The sequence below is a fragment of the Schistocerca americana genome, chromosome 2 (genome assembly GCF_021461395.2).
Source record: "Schistocerca americana isolate TAMUIC-IGC-003095 chromosome 2, iqSchAmer2.1, whole genome shotgun sequence".
Lineage (NCBI taxonomy): Eukaryota > Metazoa > Arthropoda > Insecta > Orthoptera > Acrididae > Schistocerca > Schistocerca americana.
Window position 1 is genome coordinate 39,404,407 of NC_060120.1, and position 23,435 is coordinate 39,427,841.

At 37.7% G+C, this 23,435-nt stretch overlaps 1 protein-coding gene across 1 annotated transcript in view; it reads left to right on the forward strand.

Annotated features, from left to right (window-relative positions):
- LOC124593766 (venom protease-like) overlaps positions 1–23,435 on the forward strand; it is a 175,324-nt gene that overhangs the window by 99,963 nt on the left and 51,926 nt on the right. The window contains exon 5 of the mRNA XM_047132115.1: positions 22,476–22,582. Coding sequence (XP_046988071.1) covers positions 22,476–22,582 — 107 coding nt within the window. The remainder of the gene's footprint in view (positions 1–22,475; positions 22,583–23,435) is intronic.

Sequence of the window (23,435 nt, forward strand, 5' to 3'; positions counted from 1 at the left end):
CTAATAACTTCTCCACTACAAGGAACGTGCATTTTATTGCTACATTTCCCATTTTCATCTCTAATTGTGTTTGTATTTTGACATTGGGAGAGCGTGCTCCAACAGCTCCGATGATTTTGCAGTTCTGTACTGGCAAAATTGGTACCTTCTTCTTCCTAATAATTCTCCGAAAAAGAGCGCCTGAGATGACATTGGCGGAAGCGGCGGTGTCTAATATCACATTCGTTGGAACTTCCTCTATTTCAACAAATACTTCCGATACCGGAACACTCGATCTGTCATTATGACAAGTTATTAAATCCTTTGTTAACTCTTCAGTCATCAGCTCACCATCATTATATCTTAACAATTGTAATTTTAGTGTTTCGCCCCTAACAGATCCCCTGACCGCTCCTCCGGGCACGATGCGGTCATGTTTAGTTTGACTGATTATTGGTCCGATTGGTATTTATCTCTTCAGCTACTTCAGTGATTATCGGTTGTTGTGGTGAATTTGGTCTATATTGTCTTGCTTGATTTGTGTAATTATTGTTGTTGTTCTGCTGGTGTTGGTAGAACTGTCCTGTGTTGCCATACATTGGATCATATCGATTAAAATTCCTATTGTTCCTAAAATAGCCCCTCGCTGCACCATTACTAAAGTTTCCATTATGGTAATAATTATTATTTGCATTTTGTCCATTTCTAAGTCTCCTCGGAGAGTGTAGTTGGTTATGATTATTGTTACTGCTACTATTACTGCAATTCCCATTCGAGTTGCAGCTCGGATTCGCTTCTGTTACTCTTCTTTGATATGACATTTCTCTTGCCCTTCTATTGTCCTCCTCAATTATATCAATATGATCAAGCGTAGTCATAAATGAGTCTATATCCTTATCATTTATATACAACAGCTGATTCCTTATACTGGTGGGTAGTCTAGACTTGAGTATTCTAAGTATATCCGGCAAAGGAATCGGTACATCCCAATACAAAGATTTATTAATGTATTTCTCAAAATATCTCTTTAGAGATCCTCTAGAAAACGAGAAAGGCTCAGGATATAATACTTCCTGCCTAAGTCTTTCTTGTATTCCAGCAGACCAATATTTTGCTAGAAAAGCCTGCTCAAATTCTTTGTATCATTTACAAGAAGATATTTGTTCGGATGCCCACAATGCTCCTGTTCCTTGTATATATCCAGATACAAAACTAATCTTTTGCCATTCTGTCCAAGATCGTGGAAATAGACCACTGAAACTTCGAATAAAGACTACAGGATGAACATTCTTTTTGTCAGGGTTAAAGATTTGAAATTGTCTCTGTTTAATCATCTTCTCCTCAACGCTACTACGATTCCAAAAATCATCCTGTTCGTACTTTTCCCTGTGGCTATCCGTTATATCGAATCTTACTTGTGACGTTCCAGTTCTGTCTACATCGGATCTTGACGTGGACGGAATGTCACGCGCAGATTGGGAGTTTTGTTTCCTACTTCTCGCTGTTTCTAAATCCTGCTGCGAGAGTTTTAGTGATCTTTCGATATTTTCTTTCCAATGCGAGAAATCTTTGCCAAGTTGTTCTCGAACTTCCTTTAACCCTTTGTTGAAAAAATTCTCCTCGGAACTCTCTGAAATTGACTGTAAAGCTACTTTCACAGTTTCTTCTATTGTTTCCGAAGGAAAATTTTGCCGCTCTAATGTCATTTCTGAAAACTTTCCCGCAAGTACATTCATTCTATGTTCCACTGTCTCCTGTTTTTCCTTCACTTTGTCAAATTGCTTCTTTAAATTATCTTGGGATTCTGTTATTTCTGGTATCATAGCTACGGAACACTGTATGTCTTTTTGAGCTTGTATTACTTGAGGAAACAGTTCTACTTGTTTTTGTATCATGTCAATTTTGACGGATACATATTCGGTTAGTTCCGCTTTTAATTTACTATTGTCTTCTTGGCATTGTTGGCGGACCTGCTCAATTTGAGCAATAAGATTCTGTTCGGTCCTTTCTGCCTGTTCTTTTATTTCCTGTGTCTGGGTATTTAATCTCTGATCTAATTCGGTAAAGGTTGCTCTTAACTGATTTTGTAATTCTGTTTGATTTTCGGCTAGTTGATTTTTTAATTCATTTTGTATAACAGATAAGTCTCGTTTTACCTCTGCTTGGCCTTCGGCTAATAGAGACAACTGTTGCATAATAACAACTAATGTGTCAACAACAGTCTGATCAGCTTTTGTATGAATGTTTTCTGAACCAGCGGGATTATTTATATTGCTACTGCTAGCCACAACAGTCTCAGAATTACTATCCGTGGCCTCTGCTTCTGTGCAAACAGCTGAAGGCTGTTGCACGTCTCGTTGCTGATTCAATGACATTTTAAATGCCGCTCTAGTCAATACCATTAAATAACTGTCAATATCAGGTTCCAGTCACTAAATACAGTTTCAAATTTACTGTCGTAGACACACTTAACTTTCTAATTACTTCACAGATGGTATAAAGTTCACTGCTCAGATACGAAAATCACACAATATACAGTTCTACAATCTAACTACTATCTGGAAAAAAGTTCTTTCTAAATTGATTTCAAACTATTTTAACTACAGGATAAAAAAAATTAGATTTCTCTGGCCTTGTTCTGTAGTCTCGGTGTTGTCCAATAGTTGAAATCGTTTCTTGGTATCAGCAATCTTTTACTATGGGCACCGAATCTCTCTTCAGATTAGTTACCTCTCGTTCTCGTTGGTTTTCATGAAACAAAAAATACATATATTATATAACAATCCAAGAGAGTCCTGTCACACTGGCGCCACTGTAATTTTTCCTCCTATCTACGTAATTCTGTAGCTCTTAATTCGTTCGAGCTTTGCGGCAGTCTGCTAATCTGCACAAATAAAATGCCTCGTAATTTTGGGAGCGTTTTATAATCAGTCGGGAAACCTCAGATCAAGCGGATATTTGGCTTTGATGAAGTTTAACCTTCCGAAGAAGCAATGGAGCTCTTGGATTATTAAGTGCAGGTTCGTATCCAGTCTTTCGGAAGTCCCTTCTGATTAACAACTACGCAATATATCGATAAATATCATTAATTCTCAAATTTAAAATACACAACATTTACTTGAAGGAGCCATCTATATATATTTCCATTTAATCGTACAGTTCATATCAGTTACCTTCTGTAATAAATCTCAATAATCAGATTACAGTTCTTCCAAACCAAGCACAGGCTAATCGGCACGAAGACAATCTCAGAAGCCCCCTTTCCTTTTTTTCTAACAACCACCAGAGAGAGTACTACAAAGAATACATATGCGCTCGTGGTATAGCTATTGTATGAACTACTTTTTGCATGGATTCTGCGAGTATGAAGATAGAAAATTAGTAAACGTCATTCAAGGGTAGAATTGTATCTGAATAATTCATCGAATATAAAGAGATATTACACCAAGCTACAATGTCATGGGTTTCGTGAATCCAGGAGCTCGTTTTTCGGAAGTAACAAAACCAATTGAAAACTCTTGTAAAAACTTTGGACCATCAGACTACGTGATAATTTTTGGAGGTGCGAACGATGTTGCAAGGGATCAAGCCAACGAAATAAAAATAGCTCTTAAATGTGTACTGCAGCAGACAGTCTACACGAATGTGTTAGTTATTAACCAAACACAGAGGCATGACCTACCTTCCTGGTCATGTATGAATCAATTAGTGATTAAGATAAACTCTGACATAAAGGATGTCTGTGGAAAATTTGAGCATGCAAATGTAATAGATGTAAGCACTCTTGAAAAATCCATGCACACCAGACACGGACTTCATCTGAACTATGCTGGTAAATAGTACCTAACAGAGAAAATATATAATTTTGTGAAGCATTACACTAGAAAACTTACCAGTATGTTGGATAATTGGCTCATAACAGGCAATGAAAGCTCAAAAAACAATGCAGAACATGTTAAAGGGGTCCAAATTGACTCACAAGGAAGGCTGAAACCCAAGGAAAGAACGAATAACACAAAAATGGTCCAAAACACATTAGATAAATGGCTGGGAAGAAACACACACAAAGGGACAAGTGGGCGTTTTTTAGAGTAGCTGAGGTGCCACAGGGAAATGTGTTACAGAACAAACTTATACATATACTTTAAAAGTCATTCACCAAAACGTACAGTCCCTACCAAACAAACTTGATGAAATAAATGTGCTTCTTAGGAATGAGTGGAAGAAGGTATCAGTTTTATGTTTTTGTGAGTACTGGCTAGAGAAGGACCATTTACAGTATTCAAACATAAATGGTTTCACTCTGGCAAACTACTTTTGCAGATAAATATCAAAGCTTGGAGGAAGCTGCATTTATGTGAAAGAAAACATAGACTATAAGATAATAGACTATGTAAATCACTTAGGAAGCGAAAAGCACTTTGAAGCCTTAGCTATTGAAATAACATCAGGAAAAACTATAATAATGTGTGTTTACAGATCACCCAACAGCAATGTAAACATTTTCTTTAAAAAACTTGACCTTGGACTAGGGAAACTTAAAAATACTTGCAAAACTATAGTTCTGTGTGGCGATTTTAATATTGACCTCTTAACACACAGCCACCAAAGAGGAAATTCCTTAATATTATTCAAGAAATTATCCAGCTTTTCATCTGTGTTGTAACTGTTGTAGATTTTATTCCACGGGTGGGTACTTAGCATATGTTTGAAGTGCTCAGTATTTTGCACACTGAATTTTCTCTTGTAGATAACACTTCCATACCTAGACAAATCTACACTTCCACATACGGCAAGTAGCTGTGCATTGTGGTCACTGTAGCCAGTATTAAAGTTTTCTGAGGTGTGCATGTCAGTGTTTACAAAGATCTGATCAATAAGTTAGCACTAGTTTTTGTTATGTGTGTAGGGGAGTTTATTTTTGTGCACAGGTTATATTTTGATGCAATAAAGATAGCTGATATTTCACATTGACTGAGTTAAAATCGGTTAGTTGAAATATCTGCTGACTGTTGAAAATTCTTAACCAATAGCTGTTTATGCTGATCGTAGCTGTTTATGCAGATGATCATTTCTCCCTATGTAAGCTGGCATCAACCAAATATTTTGCATTCAGAGGAGGAAGTTGGGACTGAAATTTAGTGAGAAGATTCCACCAGAATGGGAAAATCCTTTTGTTTTAATGATGTCCATCCCAAATCCTGTATCGTATCTATGACACTCTCTCCCTTATTACTCAATAATACAAAATGTGCTGCCCTTCTATGGACCTCCTCAAGGTATTCCTTTCTTGAGTACCCGATTAACCGTGCCTGGTAAGGATCCTAACTGAATGACAGTACTCCAGAAGAGAATAGATAACCATAGTGTAGGCAATCTCTTTAATAGATCTGTTGCATTTAAAAGTCCCATTCACCCATCCCGTCAGACTTTCCTGTGGTGTTCTAAGCCTCTTGAGTCAAATGACAGGTTGACTCCTTGAAAAATGCCATGTTTCATTCCTTTCCACATTCTACCCTAATCTGAGCTTGTGCTTTGTTTCTAAAGTCAACACAGTGTTAAACTCTGACATTTATGCGTGCAGTTTTTCTATAATTATCATATGTATAAAAGATGGACTCTCCTGTATTGCACCCAAGGAACCACTGAGGTAGTGACTGTGTCACTATAGTATTAAGGACATTTATACAATGTTCAGAAAAGTATTTAAATTGATTTGTAACAATCATCGTGTTCAGATACTGCAAGAAGAGTATTTTCAATGACCTATGTGGAGGGCTCCGCTTGAGCATTTGTTGTCATATGTAATAGAGCTATGAATTTGTGAAATTACACTCAGTTTGAGTTTAAAAATGTCTTTTATTGTACAGCTAAAGCTACAACAACTTTTACAGGGAGTTCATATGATCTGAAAATACTGTTAAGAAATCACTATCCTACAATAACCTGCCCTTACATCCGAAGTTTTCTGCAGCCATTAGCAGTAATAAATAATGTATTTCCTGCAACAGAGCTGCAACCACTCCTGTAGTCATTTGTCATATTCCCGACAACATTCTGAAAATTTTGGAGGAGGTTGTATCATGCACTGAATACAAGATTTTGTTCTTATTCTCTAGCGTTGGCATCAGGACAAAGGAAGATGAGTTTTTTTGCACTCCATTAAATAATTTCAGGGCAATAAAAAAGAGATGGGCATTGTCCCTTACCTTAACAAACTCATCACGAGATGATGCAGGCAATATGCATCCTGTAGTCCTGTAGGGAAGCTGGAATGACAATGCTATTTATGTGTATTTAAATTTGTATTAAGCTATGTTCTACTTCTAAAAATTGGACAATTTTCTCTAAATGTGTGTTTTTTGTGTCTCCTAAGACGCTTTCTCTCTCTCTCTCTCTCTCTCTCTCTCTCTCTCTTTTTTTTTTTTTTTGCCGCATGTGAACAAATGTCTGATTTTCTATTGAAATTCTAGGGCTTAAATTAAAGTGAGAAAGAAAATCATCATTTGTCAATGTGATTAATGCATAGCACAGGTAATGATTTCTTTGGGTATGGTTTGTGGTAGATACTTATTATTGATTATTAGTATACAACTTAACTAGATGAATAAAATATCTACTTGCTAAGCAGCAGATTAGAGTAGATTAGTTTTCGTTCCATATATCCGTGCTGAGATCCTCGTGGATGTGGAACATGTCTTTTTAAATAACAATGCTAATAGTGTGAATATATACAATACATCTGTTGTTTCTATTAAAAAATTCATCAATGGAGTAGAAGGAGTTGGCCACTAGTAAGTAAGGAGTGTAATAAGCATATAAAGGCATTTAAATTTGGAAACTTTCAGAGGCAGTAGCTCCTTCTTCTGGCAGAAGGGTTGTAGGGGAAGGTAGAGTGCTTAAGGGAAAGGACAGGTGAGATTTAGGAAATGGAGAGAGTTCATAAAAGTCACCCAGATCTCCAGATCAGGGAAGACTTAACAGACGGTATGAGAAGGATGGTCTTTCCTACTTTGTTTACATAATAATTTTGTGATTTCTCTTCTTTAAATACAATATTTTTAACAAACCTAACTATACTATTAGTTTCAGCATACTAATGACTAAATACTGAATAATAACCTTCAAACCAAAACTTTCTGTTTTTTTTATTAATTTTGGATATTATTTATTTCATATTTAATAGACTGTATGATAGAAAACTACAGTATTAAACATGTAGGTAGGTTTTCCTATGTATTTCTAAGTACCTCTTCTGTTTCAAAAAAACTGATGAAATGAAATACTTCTTTCTTATATTTTACAAATTTGTATTGCAGTTGACAGTAACTTGAAGGTAAGAGTTACAATACACACTGAATGAAATGATTACTTGTACATGACCATCTATACAATGTCATACATAAGTAAGTGTGATGTCATGTACACTGGACTGCTGTTGAAGTTGCTCATCAATATTTTATAAAGTTTTTGTCTTCAGTTACTTATTTTAATATAATAGAGGGAAACATTCCACGTGGGAAAAATTATATATAAAAACAAAGATGAGGTGACTTACCGAACGAAAGCGCTGGCAGGTCGATAGACACACAAACAAACACAAACATACACACAAAATTCAAGCTTTCGCAACAAACTGTTGCCTCATCAGGAAAGAGGGAAGGAGAGGGGAAGACGAAAGGAAGTGGGTTTTAAGGGAGAGGGTAAGGAGTCATTCCAATCCCGGGAGCGGAAAGACTTACCTTAGGGGGAAAAAAGGACAGGTATACACTCGCACACACGCACATATCCATCCACACATACAGACACAAGCAGACATATTTCTGTCTGCTTGTGTCTGTATATGTGGATGGATATGTGAGTGTGTGCGAGTGTATACCTGTCCTTTTTCCCCCCTAAGGTAAGTCTTTCTGCTCCCGGGATTGGAATGACTCCTCACCCTCTCCCTTAAAACCCACTTCCTTTCGTCTTCCCCTCTCCTTCCCTCTTTCCTGATGAGGCAACAGTTTGTTGCGAAAGCTTGAATTTTGTGTGTATGTTTGTGTTTGTTTGTGTGTCTATCGACCTGCCAGCGCTTTCGTTCGGTAAGTCACCTCATCTTTGTTTTTATGTTACTTATTTTAAAGTTAATAGTGTTAACATTTGTTGTAAACATAAGTTGTTAGTGGAGTTCCATGTATCTCAGTCTTTCTTCCTGTGTTACTGACTAGAGTGGTCTGTTATTTGTGAGTGTGCTTAAGTCATTCATCCAAGTCTCATGTCTCAGTACTGTGTTTATTACATTTTTTGGCGTGCAGTTGTAGCTGTAGCCGGTATAAATCTAAGCATTGACAAAGTTATTTGCGCACTGTTATGCAGTTATTAAATTCAATAGTTTTCAGTGGTGTTTTGTGCTGTTTGTGGCAAAATAACTTCAATAAACTTATGGAAATGTTCACTTGCTGTGTTTTTTAGAGTTTTCTGTGGATTAAAGTTGTTTAGTAAATTTCTTGCTTTAGAAGTAGGGAACATGCAGCAATTAGGAGGCCTTGGTTAGTTGCAAAGTCAAACAGAAAGAAGAAAGTTCTGCTGCTAGGTAGTTCGCACAGTAGAGGTGTGGGCCAGCAGTTGCAGGAGGTGTTGGGGAGTGAGTACCAGGTCAGCAGCATTTTGAAGCCTAGTGCATTTCTTATTGTTTCTAGTGAAATATTTCAGTAAAATTTTCATTCAGTGTTTTAACTTCGTTGAGAGTTCCAGTTGCCATTTGAATTTTTGGTTTTAGCTGATAACTTTGTGAAGTTTTGTTAGTATTGGCATTAGCTGTGGTGTAGTAGTATTAATACAAGTAATTGCTTTCTTAGTAGACAGAGAATTTTGAGATTCCTATTGTTGGTTCTATAAACAGTTCCATTGGTTTAACTAAACTTAGGTAACATAAACATATGGTTTTTTTCTGTAACTGCAAAATTTTATCATGAGTGAAAAGCGTGGGCTCTGTCATAGATTTGTGATTAGTGGATTATGCTGTGGCATTTGTTCATAATATTTTCGTTGGGGGGAATGCAGTGGGGAAGGCAGTTGGCATTCTAGTGAGATCCTCTCCTGGGAATGCAGAATCTGCAGTAGAAATAAGTTGACAGAGGAGCAGGAGCATAAGATCTGTGCCATTCAGGTGCAATTACAATGCACGAAGGAGGAACTAGATAGATTGAGGAGGGTGAAGGATAGTGGGGAATGGGAACTGGCAGTTGGGAAGAAGACAGCTAGGAGGAGGAGGAGGTGTTCAAACAGTTATACTTTGCGTATATGTAATAGAGTTGACCAACTGTCAGAGTTGGGTGGAGAGGAGCCCCGTGTAGCTGTAGATGTAGGAAACATGCAGCAGTCCTCAGCAGTTAGGAGGCCTAGGTTAGTTGCAAAGTCAAACAGAAAGAAAAAAGTTCTGCTGCTAGGTAGTTTGCACAGTAGTGGGGAGGGCCTGCAGTTGCAGGAGGTGTTGGGGAGTGAGTACCAGGTCACCAGCATTTTGAAGCCTAGTGCAGGGTTGGTTCAGGTGACTGACAGCACAGGGGAGTTATGTAGGAATTTTACAAAGGAGGATCAGGTAGTGATAGTGGGTGGAGCAGGGAACAGTCTTGATAGGAACGGAGAATATAATGTAGGTGGCCACCTGTAAAGATAGCTACTCAAACTGGTGGCACTAATGTGTATTTTATGCAGTTGTTTCAGCATCATGATTGGAATCATCTTAATGCGGGTGTTAGGCACGTTAACATGGGGCTGGAGGGGTCACTGATGGCAGAGGGCATGGGTGACATTTCAATAGTGCCACTTGAGTCTATCAGTAGATCAAGTTTTACTAGGCATGGCCTGCACCTCAATAGGTATGGGAAGGGGAGGGTGGCAAAGCTTTTAGGTGACTGTAATGGGTGGTGGTTGGATCACGCATGGAAAAAATCCTGTAGTAGTTGGCATTAGAGGTACACCATTTTTAAATTGAAGCCAGCTGATATTTGTAATGGGTGGTGGTGGGATCACTCATGGAAAAATTCCTGTAGTAGTTGGCATTAGAGGTACACCATTTTTAAATTGAAGCCAGCTGATAGGTATACCTGCTTAAAGGAAGTCCCTCTAACTAAGGACTCACCTTCAGAGGATGTCATGCTCCCAAGTAGAGAAGGAGTTAGCATAGTTCATCAAAATATAAGAGGTATTAGAGATAAAGTTAGTGAACTGCTTATAGATGTTGACTCTGAAATTATTGGTATGTCAGAACACCACTTAAATAATTTGACAATTCAGAAGCTTCCTTGACATGGGTACTAATTAGCTGGCTGTTTTTCATGGAGTGGGGATGGGGGAGTGGTTATGTATGTAAAAAACAGTATTTCATTTGAGTCCATAGATCTATCACAGCACTGCACTGAACAGATATTTAAATGTTGTGCCGGGGCAATTGAATTTAGTGAATCTAAACTTCTAATTGTTGTTGTTTACATGTCCCCTGACTCCAACTCCAGAGCATTTCTGCTCAAGCTAGAGAGGGCTCCTGATTCACTTTGAAGGAAGTACCCGATATCAGTTATATGCGGTGAATTAAATATAAATTTTGTGTATGATGGTGCAAGAAAAAGGATGTTGGTAGATTTCCTAAATTCATTTGATCTGATGCAGATTGTGTATATTTTTCAACTAGGGTGCAGGGGAACAGTATCACAACCATAGACAATATTTTTATTCATTCTTCTTTACTAGATCGGCATTCTGTTAGTAAAACAGTGAATGGCCTTTCAGACCATGATGCACAAAAATTAACACTAAAAGGCTTTTGTACTCAAACAAATGTTATATGTAATTAGAAACTATGTTGGAAAGCTAATCCAACAGCAATAGAGAGTTTTTTTAAACCTTGTCAAGGAAAAAGAATGGCAGCATGTTTATAGTGCCAATAACATAGGTGACAAATATAATGCTTTCCTTAACACATTTCTCATAGTCTTTGAGAGTTGCTTTCCATTAAAACATGCTGAATGGGGTACTAACAGTAATAGGCAGCCCGGGTGGCTGACTAGTGGGATAAGGATATCATGTAGGACAAAGTGGGAATTATATCAAAATGTGAGAAGTAGTCACAGTGAAGCTACAGTAGCCCATTACAAACAGTATTGTAAGGTGCTTAAAAATGTTATTAGGAGGCCAAAGAGTTTATTTATTTAATTATATACTTGTTCCATAGATCTGTACATGTGAGCAAGTCACTCAGATGTGGAACGTGTCAATGTACATAATAATATAATAGAGGGAAACATTCCACGTGGGAAAAATTATATATAAAAACAAAGATGAGGTGACTTACCGAACGAAAGCACTGGCAGGTCGATAGACACACAAACAAACACAAACATACACACAAAATTCAAGCTTTCGCAACAAACTGTTGCCTCCTTACCCTCTCCCTTAAAACCCACTTCCTTTCGTCTTCCCCTCTCCTTCCCTCTTTCCTGATGAGGCAACAGTTTGTTGCGAAAGCTTGAATTTTGTGTGTATGTTTGTGTTTGTTTGTGTGTCTATCAACCTGCCAGCGCTTTCGTTCAGTAAGTCACCTCATCTTTGTTTTTATATATAATGTACATAATAAAATACATAGAATAAAGACATTGTTATAGTATTAATAACAGTGCACAAAAGTCACACTTATTAGCTTAAAAACTAGTCAACATAAGTGTGAAGATAGCAGTTTCATATTTAGGGCATTATTGCATCTATTTTAACCTTGAACAGTAATCAAAACTTCCCACTTTGGGTTTAAAAGTGACCCAGTAATGGGAATGAGAAAAACAGGAATTTTTACATTAGGGCATTATTACATTAGTTTAACAGTAAACAGTGTCAAAAAATTTAAAACCATCTTTCCAGTCTGGGTTTTATTTATTTCTCTGGAAGAATTCCGCTAGTGAATAAAGTGAGGTCTCAAGTAAATAATTTTTCAAGCTACGTTTAAATACTGATGTACTACTCCTTATACTTTTGATGCTGTTGGGTAGGGAACTGAAAATTTTCGTTCCAGCGTACTTTACCCCTTTCTGAATAAGTGTCAAGTTCTTTAACTCACAGTGGAAATCCTCTTTTCTTCTGGTGTTATGTTCATGATGTAGGCAATTCGTTTCATACAGAGCGGGGTTATTTATTATGAAGCACATCAGTGAATATATGTACTGAGATGTTGCTGTCAGTATTTCAAGTCGTTTAAAAAGATTTCGACATGAGGTTCTACATCTACATCTACATTGATACTCCGCAAGCCACCCAACGGTGTGTGGCGGAGGGCACTTTACGTGCCACTGTCATTACCTCCCTTTCCTGTTCCAGTCGCGTATGGTTCACGGGAAGAACGACTGTCTGAAAGCCTCCGTGCACGCTCTAATCTCTCTAATTTTACATTCGTGATCTCCTCGGGAGGTATAAGTAGGGGGAAGCAATATATTCGATACCTCATCCAGAAACGCACCCTCTCGAAACCTGGCGAGCAAGCTACACCGCGATGCAGAGCGCCTCTCTTGCAGAGTCTGCCACTTGAGTTTATTAAACATCTCCGTAACACTATCACGGTTACCAAATAACCTTGTGAAGAAACGCGCCGCTCTTCTTTGGATCTTCTCTATCTCCTCCGTCAGACCGATCTGGTACGGATCCCACACTGATGAGCAATACTCAAGTATAGGTCGAACGAGTGTTTTGTAAGCCACCTCCTTTGTTGATGGACTACATTTTCTAAGGACTCTCCCAATGAATCTCAACCTGGTACCCACCTTACCAACAATTAATTTTATATGATCATTCCACTTCAAATCGTTCCGCACGCATACTCCCAGATATTTTACAGAAGTAACTGCTACCAGTGTTTGTTCCGCTATCATATAATCATACAATAAAGGATCCTTCTTTCTATGTATTCGCAATACATTACATTTGTCTATGTTAAGGGTCAGTTGCCACTCCCTGCACCAAGTGCCTATCCGCTGCAGATCTTCCTGCATTTCGCTACAATTTTCTAATGCTGCAACTTCTCTGTATACTACAGCATCATCCGCGAAAAGCCGCATGGAACTTCCGACACTATCTACTAGGTCATTTATATATATTGTGAAAAGCAATGGTCCCATAACACTCCCCTGTGGCACGCCAGAGGTTACTTTAACGTCTGTAGACGTCTCTCCATTGATAACAACATGCTGTGTTCTGTTTGCTAAAAACTCTTCAATCCAGCCACACAGCTGGTCTGATATTCCGTAGGCCCTTACTTTGTTTATCAGGCGACAGTGCGGAACTGTATCGAACGCCTTCCGGAAGTCAAGAAAAGTAGCATCTACCTGGGAGCCTGTATCTAATATTTTCTGGGTCTCATGAACAAATAAAGCGAGTTGGGTCTCACACGATCGCTGTTTCCGGAATCCATGTTGATTCCTACATAGTAGATTCTGGGTTTCCAGAAATGACATGATACGCGAGCAAAAAACATGTTCTAAAATTCTACAAGAGATCGACGTCAGAGATATAGGTCTATAGTTTTGCGCATCTGCTTGACGACCCTTCTTGAAGACTGGGACTACCTGTGCTCTTTTCCAATCATTTGAAACCCTCCGTTCCTCTAGAGACTTGCGGTACACGGCTGTTAGAAGGGGGGAAAGTTCTTTCGCGTACTCTGTGTAGAATCGAATTGGTATCCCATCAGGTCCAGTGGACTTTCCTCTATTGAGTGATTCCAGTTGCTTTTCTATTCCTTGGACACTCATTTCGATGTCAGCCATTTTTTCGTTTGTGCGAGGATTTAGAGAAGGAATTGCAGTGCGGTCTTCCTCTGTGAAACAGCTTTGGAAAAAGGTGTTTAGTATTTCAGCTTTGCGCGTGTCATCCTCTGTTTCAATGCCATCATCATCCCGGAGTGTCTGGATATGCTGTTTCGAGCCACTTACTGATTTAACGTAAGACCAGAACTTCCTAGGATTTTCTGTCAAGTCGGTACATAGAATTTTACTTTCGAATTCAATGAACGCTTCACGCATAGCCCTCCTTACGCTAACTTTGACATCGTTTAGCTTCTGTTTGTCTGAGAGGTTTTGGCTGCGTTTAAACTTGGAGTGGAGCTCTCTTTGCTTTCACAGTAGTTTCCTAACTTTGTTGTTGTACCACGGTGGGTTCGTGGGGGTACACCACAAATGATTCTTATTGCTCTTTTTTGTGCTGTGAGGATTTTCTTTGCGGCAGGTGTATTGCCCCAGAAGATGATGCCATAACACGACTGAATGAAAATAGCCAAAGTAAGCTGACTTTGAGATGGTAATGTCATTGAAGTGTGACAAAATTCGTAAAGCAAATGTGCCGACATCAGCCGTTTTAGTGTTTGTAGAATGTGATGTTCCCAGTTCAGCTTACTGTCCACGTATACGCCTAGGAATTTTGATAAGTACACTTGCTTTATCATCTGATCATTCTGTGTGATAACTATTTCTTTTGGGTTTTTGTGGGTTGTCTGGAACTGGATAAAATTGATTTTTTTCAGGTTTATTGAAAGGGAGTTAATACTAAACCAACCCAGAACTTCTTTAAGGATATCATTGACCTCGGATTCTAAGTCAGTAGTTGACACATTATCCACCACAATGCTCGTATCATCAGCGAACATTGTAAATTTACACTGCTTATTGATGGATAAAGACAGGTCATTAACATATATGAGGAACAGCAAGGGCCCAAGCACTATCCCTTTGGCACTCCATGCTGCACAATTCCCCACTCAGAGTCCACTATATATTGTGATACACTGTCTGAAACATCTAGAATAATCTTCTGCTTCCTATTTTTGAGGTACGATTTTAACCAGTTCCCTACAGGTCCTGTAATTCCATAATGACAGGCCTTCTTGAAGAGTATCTGGTGATCTACACAGCGAACGCCTTTGATAGGTCGCATAAGACACCAATTGGCAGCCTCTTGCTGTTTATAGACTCTAGAACATCATTTGTGAATGAGAAAATTGCGTTATCTATTGAAACTCCCTTTTGAAAACCAAACTGCTGACTGTTAATGATGTTCAGGTCACCAAGGTGTGCCACAATCCTGTTGTACAGAGCTTTTTCTATGACTTTTGAAAATGTTGTTAATAGAGAGATAGGGCGATAGTTTGACACATTTGTAGCATCCCCTACTTTGTACAGGGGCCTGACAACAGAGTATTTCATTCTGTCTGGAAACACTCCTTGTTGCATGGATGTGTTGCAGATGTGAGACAAAACGTCGGTCACTTCACTACAGCAAGCCTTCAACAGCTTGCTTGAAATATCGTCGATACCAGCAGAATGTTTATTTTTCAAAGACTGTGATTTTTTTGATTGTGGTACGCAAATAGAATAGCTAATTCACAGGATAACATTAAAACCATATGGTCAGTTGTGAACGAAGTGTCTAGTCAGCAGCACAAGATCAACCATATAAAGTCAGTTTGCAGTAAAAATATTTCTGTTATTGATAAGTCGCATATATGTACAGTATTTAACAATCATGTTCTGAGCATTGCTGGTGAATTAAATATAAATTTAGTTCCTACAGGGAATTATTTAACTTTCTTGGCAAATACCTTTCTGAGATTGATGTCTGAAATACTCCTCTATGATACAGACAAGGGGGAGATTGAGTCAATAATTAAATCACTGAAGATGGATATCTCATGGATATGATAGAGTACCTAGCAGAACATTAAAGTACTATGCTGCACATGTTAGCCATGTACTTAGCCTTATTAGTAATTTTTCCCTTGGTAATGGTCAGTTTTCTGAACAATTAAAGTAGTCAGTAGTAAAGCCTCTTTATAAAAAGGGAGAAAGGGATGATGTAGACAATTTTAGAACTATTTCTACGCCATCATTGTTTGCTAAAGTTACTGAAAAGACTGTGTATGTACGGATACTGATCATTTTATATCACACAATTTGCTATCAAATGTCCAATTTGGCTTTAGAAGTTGCTTAATAACAGAAAATGCTATATTTTCTTTTCTCTGTGAGGTACTGATTTGGTTAAACAAAAGGTTTCAAATGCTAGGCATACTTTTTTATTTAACTAAGGTGTTTAATTGTTTTGATCACAAGATATTGCTCCAAAAGTTGAACCATTACGGAATATGGGGCATAGCTGACAATTGGTTCACCTCTTACTTTAGCAACACGCAGAAAAAGATCATTGTTCACAGTGTTGAGAATGGCTGTGATATGGGGACTGAGTGGGGTACGATCAACTTGTGGGAGGGGGGGGGGGGTGACCCAAGGATCAGGGTTGGGGCCACTCCTTTCCCTTATTCATATAAATGATATGCCCTCTACTATTACGGGTAACTTAAAATATTGCTGTTTGCTGATGACACTAGCTTGGTAGTAAAGGATGTTGTTTACAACATTGGCTCAGTTTCCAATAGTGCAGACATGACCTAAGTTCATGGATTATAGAAAATAAACTAATGCTAAATCACAGTAAGACTCAGTTTTCACAGTTTCTAACACACATTTCAACAAAACTTGACATTTTAATTTCACAGAATGGGTGTATTATTAATGAAACTGAACAGTTCATATTTCTAGGTGTTCAGATAGATAGTAACCTGTCATGGAAAGCCCATGTGCAGGATCTGGTTCAAAGAAGTAATGCTGTCATTTTTACTATTGGAACGGTATCTGAAATGAGTGATCATTCAACGCAAAAATTAGTCTACTTTGCTTATTTTTATTCACTTATGTCCTATGGTATTATATTCTGAGGTAACTCTTCCCATCCATTCTAAAAGGATATTTTTGGCTCAGAAAAGGGCAGTTCACGAAATAAACAATATATATATATATATATATATATATATATATATATATATATATATATATATATATATATATATATATATAAAAAAATAGAGGGAAACATTCCACATGGGAAAAATATATCTAAAAACAAAGATGATGTGACTTACCAAACAAAAGCGCTGGCAGATCGATAGACACACAAACATACACACAAAATTCAAGCTTTCGCAACCAGTGGTTGCTTTTTCAGGAAAGAGGGAAGGAGAGGGAAAGACGAAAGGATGTGGGTTTTAAGGGAGAGGGTAAGGAGTCATTCCAATCCCGGGAGCGGAAAGACTTACCTTAGGGGGAAAAAAGGACAGGTATACACTCGCACACACACACATATCCATCCGCACATACACAGACACTGTATGTGTATGTGCGGATGGATATGTGTGCGTGTGCGCGCGCACGAGTGTATACCTGTCCTTTTTTCTCCCTAAGGTAAGTCTTTCCGCTCCCAGGATTGGAATGACTCCTTACCCTCTCCCTTAAAACCCACATCCTTTCGTCTTTCCCTCTCTTTCCCTCTTTCCTGATGAAGCAACCATTTGTTGCGAAAGCTTGAATTTTGTGTGTATGTTTGTGTGTCTATCGACCTGCCAGCGCTTTTGTTTGGTAAGTCTCATCATCTTTGTTTTTAGATATATTCTTCCCACGTGGAATGTTTCCCTCTAATATATATATATATATATATATATATATATATATATATATATATAGTCATTTATTGTTAACAATATTAGAGATTTCGATCAACTACTTCAGTAAAGGAGATTATATACCCCCATACATATTTCAAATGCCAGGAAAGTGTAGTCACATGCTGTTGTGCACATTTCCACATGCTTGTTTTTTGTGTCTCTGTGTGTGTGTTGGGGGGGGGGGGGGGGGGGGGGGGAAGGTTTACATGTGTGCTAGTGTACTAGCTCCCAGGAGTGAAACATTTGAAAACTTAGTCATAATTCCAGTTATGTTTATCTGCCTGTCAAATTTTCAATTATATCCTAAATGGTTACCATGACTCTTCACATTATCTCATTATATGTATTCCATACAGCATTTTCCAGTATCATATTAATATTAAGAGCAGCAAAATTTGATCTTATAAACAAAAATAAAAACTGATATTTTCCTGACTAATTAAAATTGTGTGCCAGGCTGGGACCTTGTCTCTTCCATGCTGTGCTCTTACCTGCTGAGTATTTATGTGCATCTTGTGACAGCCTGAGGCTGTGAGTGTCTAGTTTTGATTGTCAATGTACAGTTTGTGAAGTTTGGTAAGTATGAGAGTTGTAGTGGAAGAAGTAATGCTATTGATTGGCGACTCCATGGAGTGTCCTGTGCACCACGACCAGATAATGGATATACTTAGAAGGAGAGACGGCATTGGTCATATTTTTTTGTTTTATTAACGAAACAAAATAAAAAGTACATAAAATTAATAAAACAAAAAAGTATGACCAATGCTGTCTCTCCTTCTAAGAAGTAATGCCGTTAAAGCTGATTACGTCATGACTGTATCACTTAGTTGGTAAGAGCATAGCATACGAAAAGCAAGGTTCCAGGTTTGAATTCTGGTCTAACAAACAGTTTTCCTCAGTCACGAAAGTTTTTAAATAGCTCATGCTTCACTGCAGACTGAAAGGTTCATTCTGGGAAAATCAAAATTGCACTCTTCTTTCACAATGAATTCCTAAATATACTGCATATCACCAGTTTCAACATATATTGTTCTCTTGTTTTCTATTATACGTCGACTGAAATGCAACCAGTACCAAACACAGTCAGTACCTTCTCTGTGTGATGGCAGTGGTAATGTTACCAGTGACAGTGCTAATGAAGTAGAGTTACTAAACATGGCTTTCCAAAATTCCTTCAGCAAAGAAGACAAAGTAAATATTCCAGAATTATAATCAAGAACAGCTGCCAACATGAGTAACTTAGAAGTCGATGTCCTCATTGTAGCTAAGCAACTTAAATCTCTAAATACAGGCAAGTCTTCAAGTCCATGTTGTATATCAACTAGGTTTCTTTCAGAGTATGTCAACACAATATTTCCATAGCTATCATATATAACTGCTCACCCCCTGAAAGATCTGTACTTAGGACTGGAAAGTTGAACACCAATATTTAAGGAGGGAAAGAAAGTAATCTGCTGAATCACAGGCCCCCATCACTAAAATTGCTTTGAACACATAGTTTGTTCAAAGAGTATGAATTAATTGCAGAAAATGAGCATTTGGTACATAGCACAGACACAGAAAATATTATTCTCATGAAACACAACTCTCTTTGTTCACGTGAAATAATGAATGATACCAACAGTGGGTCTTAAGCTAAGTCCATGTGCCTAGATTTCCAGAAGACCTTAAACACAGTTCCTTATGGGTGGATTCTAATTATATTGTTTGCTTAGAGAGTGTTGATACAGTTGTGCAACTGGATTCATGATTTCCAGCCAGAAAGGTCACAGTTTGTAGTAACTGATGGAAAGTCAGTGTGTAAATCAGTCATGATGTCTGGTGTTCCACAAGAAACTGTAACAGGCCCTCTACTGTCCCTAATTTATATAAACATTTAGGAGACACTCTGAGCTACTTCCTTAGATTATTTGTTGATGATGCTAACACTTATAGTCAAATAAAGTCATCTGAAGATCAAAACCAATTGCAAAATGATGCATAGAAGATACAAGTGAGGTGCAACAAGTGGCAATAAAAACTGTGAGGTCATCCACATGAGTAAAAAAAAGCAAATTCATTAAATTTTGGTTACATGGTAAATCACACAAATTTGAAACCTGTCAATTCGCTAAATAGCTGGAGTTACAATCACGAACAGCCTAATCTGGTGGAATGCTCACATAGAAAATGTAGTTCAGAACCAAAGAGTGTATTATGTTGGCAGAATACTTAGATGATGCAAAATATCTACTAAAGAGACTGTCTGCATTATGCTCACCATCCTCTCCTGGAGTTTTGCTGCATAATGTGGAATCCTTACAGAGATGACATTAAAGGTGGGCACTGAGGAAGTTTAAAGAAAGGCATTATTGCAATAAAGGAAGAGAATAGTACACAAGTTGGGCTGACAATAATTAAAACAGTGTTTCTTATTGCCCTGGGATCTTCTCATGAAATTTCAATCACCAACTTTCTCCTTCAAATGTGGAAATATTTTGTTGGCTTTCACATACTTAAGGAGAAATGACTGTTGTGATAAAATAAGAGAGATCTGAGCTCACACAGAGAGATTTAAATGTTCATTTTTCCTACTTATTATTTTGTTTGTATTCTAAGTGATGTTTTTAGTTGATATGAAGTTTTCTGACTTTATGTGAAGTACATTTTTGTTGTTACTGCAGTAATGTGAATTCCAGGATGAAAACCACAGGCAGAACATAGGAAAGGAAACCACTCACCTACAGTTCAATGATGTGGGTGCACATCAGAAAATCTCAATGATCTGTTAAGTGTAACTTTGCACTAACATCACTACCATTGTGGACATGGGCACCATACTAACATTTACTTATTCTTTTAGAATAGCACTTGCAATGTGCTTTCTCTACTGTTTACTGAATGTATTCTGGTCTCTGACTTCTTATACAGTTTTTTATCATCAATAGTTCCCTCTAGTAACATGGAAGCTATTCCCTGATATATTTCAATGATTCATTTACTCAGTTCTGTGGAAAACCACCTCATTCCTTATATTATTAGTCTACTTATTTGCTAACATTCTTCTGTTGCACCACATCTCAAATTCTTCAGTTCTCTTCTGTTCCATTTTCCCCTGTGTCCATGATTCACTACCTAACATCTCTATGCCTGGTTCTTTTCATTCTGCTAGTCTGTTTTTTATGTCTCCCTTGTTTCATCTGTCATGAGTTATTTTGCTTACAATGCACCAGAATTGCTTAACTTCATCTGCATCACGATAATCAGTTTTTATTCTCACTTTTGCTACTTATCATTATGTTTGTCTTTCCCCAATTTGTTTCAGCCCATATTCTTTACTAATTAGACTGCTCGTTCCAATCAACAGTTTCTGTAAATATTCTTCAATTCCACAGAGGTTGCAATGTCATTACTGAATATTAACATTGATGTACTTTCACTTCAAGTTTTACCTTTCACAAATTCAATCTAATAATCATCTAACAGATTTTCAGTTTTATTTTTGTCAGCAACTCAGATACATGAGCTGTTAAGCTGATTGTGTGATAATTCTCACGCTTGTCACCTCTTGCTTTCTTCAAAATTGTGTGGATAATGTTTCTCCAAAAATATACCACCAACCTCACATATTCTACACTCTAACATGCATAGTGGTTTTGTTGTCACTTGCTCCAGTGATTTTGGGAATTCCAATGGAATTTGAACTCTCCCTTCTGCCTTATCTGATCTTAAGTCTTCCAAAGCTCTTTTCAGTTCTGATTCTAATACTGGGTCCCCTAGCTCTTCCCTGTCTATGCCTGTTGCTTCTTCCAACACATCAGCAGACGAGTCTTCCCCCTGTAGAGGCCTTCAATATACCCTTTCCACCCATCTTGAATTTTCATTGCATTCTTAATGTCAGCTTGCTAGCTTTTAATTTCACCAGTGGTTGTTTTGGCTTCCTGTAGATGGAGTTAGTCCTTCCAACAATTATTTCTTGTTCAATTTCTTCACATTTTTTTGTTCAACCATTTGGCCTTATGACCACATACGTCCTATTTATTTCATTCCAAAGTAACTTTTATTTCTGTATTCATGAAAGTCCCTGAAAATTTTTGTACTTTGTTCTTTTGTTGATCAACTGCAGTATTTCTTCCATTACCTTTGGTTTCTTCACAATTACTTTCCCCGTAGCAAGGTTTTTATTTTTACCTTCAGCGACAGCTCTTTTTATAGGTATCCACTCCTCTTCAAATGAAGCACCTAATGAGCTATTCACCATGACAGGATCTACAGCCACAGAGATTTTCATGTCTACCTCTTCATCATTACTGCATTGTGATCTGAGTTTATATTTGCTCTTGGGTATGCCTTGAAATTCAATATCTCATTTTGAAATCTCTGCCTGACTATGACGTAACCTTTCTGAAATCTTCCCATACCTTTTGGCCTTTTCAAAATGTATCTTCTGCTCTTGTAATTTTTAAGACAGTATTTGCTGTTAAAAGCTGAAATATATGGCAGCATTGAGTCTTTGTCCTTTTATTTATAGTGCCAAGGCCATATTCTCCCATGATCCTTTTTTCTTCTCCTTCCTCTACAACTGCATTCCAATCCCCCAAGACTACTAGATTTTCATCTGCCTTTACACACTGAATTACCTGCTCAGTATCCATATACAGATTTTCTCTTTCTTCATTTCCTGCTTGCAGCATCAGTATGTACACCAGAACTATTGTTGTTGGTGTTCGTTTGTGTCAATTCTGATAACAACCCTATAACTGAACTGTTGATAGTAACTCACTCCCTGCCTACCTTCCTATTCATGAATCCTATTACATTATCTTTTGCTGTTGCTGATATTATCCTGTTCTCACCTGACAAGATTTTCTATCTTCCCTACCATTTTAAAACTTCTCTTCTACTACTACTTAGCTACATATGTGTGATAAACAATCTATGTTAACAGGCTGCTATTGGTTATCAAGTTGATGGTAATCTGGAATGGAACTGTGGGGGATCATTAATCAGTGAATATTATGTCCTTACTGCTGCACACTGCACACACATTGGAAAGTAAGTATAGACCTCAGCACAACTAGGATTGTATTCTGCTAACCATTATTGCTGTTTTAGATATTAGTCAAAGGCACAATGGAACGAAATAAAAGTGTTCGCATGAATATTGTCTATTAGTGTTACTTGTAAATTTAATAAAATTAAACAAAATGTCACCAAATACAGTTACTGATCCCATTGACACAATACATCAAATTAGAAAGGTAATGACTTACCTGTGTATAAATGATGAGTAGCACACAGATTGCACTAAATTGTGAATTAAGTTCAAAATTAGTCACCATCAGCTATATTACTGAGCATTTGTTGCTGAATGTACCTGCATCAACACTACAGTGGAATTCACCTTACAATCACCATCACCCTCCACATCCCCGTGTGCCTCTTCCATACATGCACTACACACATGATGTTTATTGAGATCACATTTTGAAAAGACATGCACAAAACAATTACAGTAGATCTCAAGGTACTTTGGAGAATTTAACATTTATCTGAGATTTCATTAATGTGGTGTGGAAAGTCCTGGCAGAATGTAAATTTTTTGAGACTGAAGGTAACAGCTCACCAAACAGTAGAATCCAACAATCCATAATATCCTGCAGATATTTACTGTGCTCCTACTAAAATATGTTTTGCTCCTGTCAATGAACACCACTAACCAGTTGCTCATGTTAAAGATATGAACCACATCCTTCACTGACACTCAACAATTCCCACTCCATTACCACCTGGGTCCATACTTATCACCATTCATTCCATCTCCATAGACACAAACATCCCTCATGTCCACAGCCTTGTGCTATCAAACATTACCTCTCCAACAACCTTCCAACTCCACACCCCTATC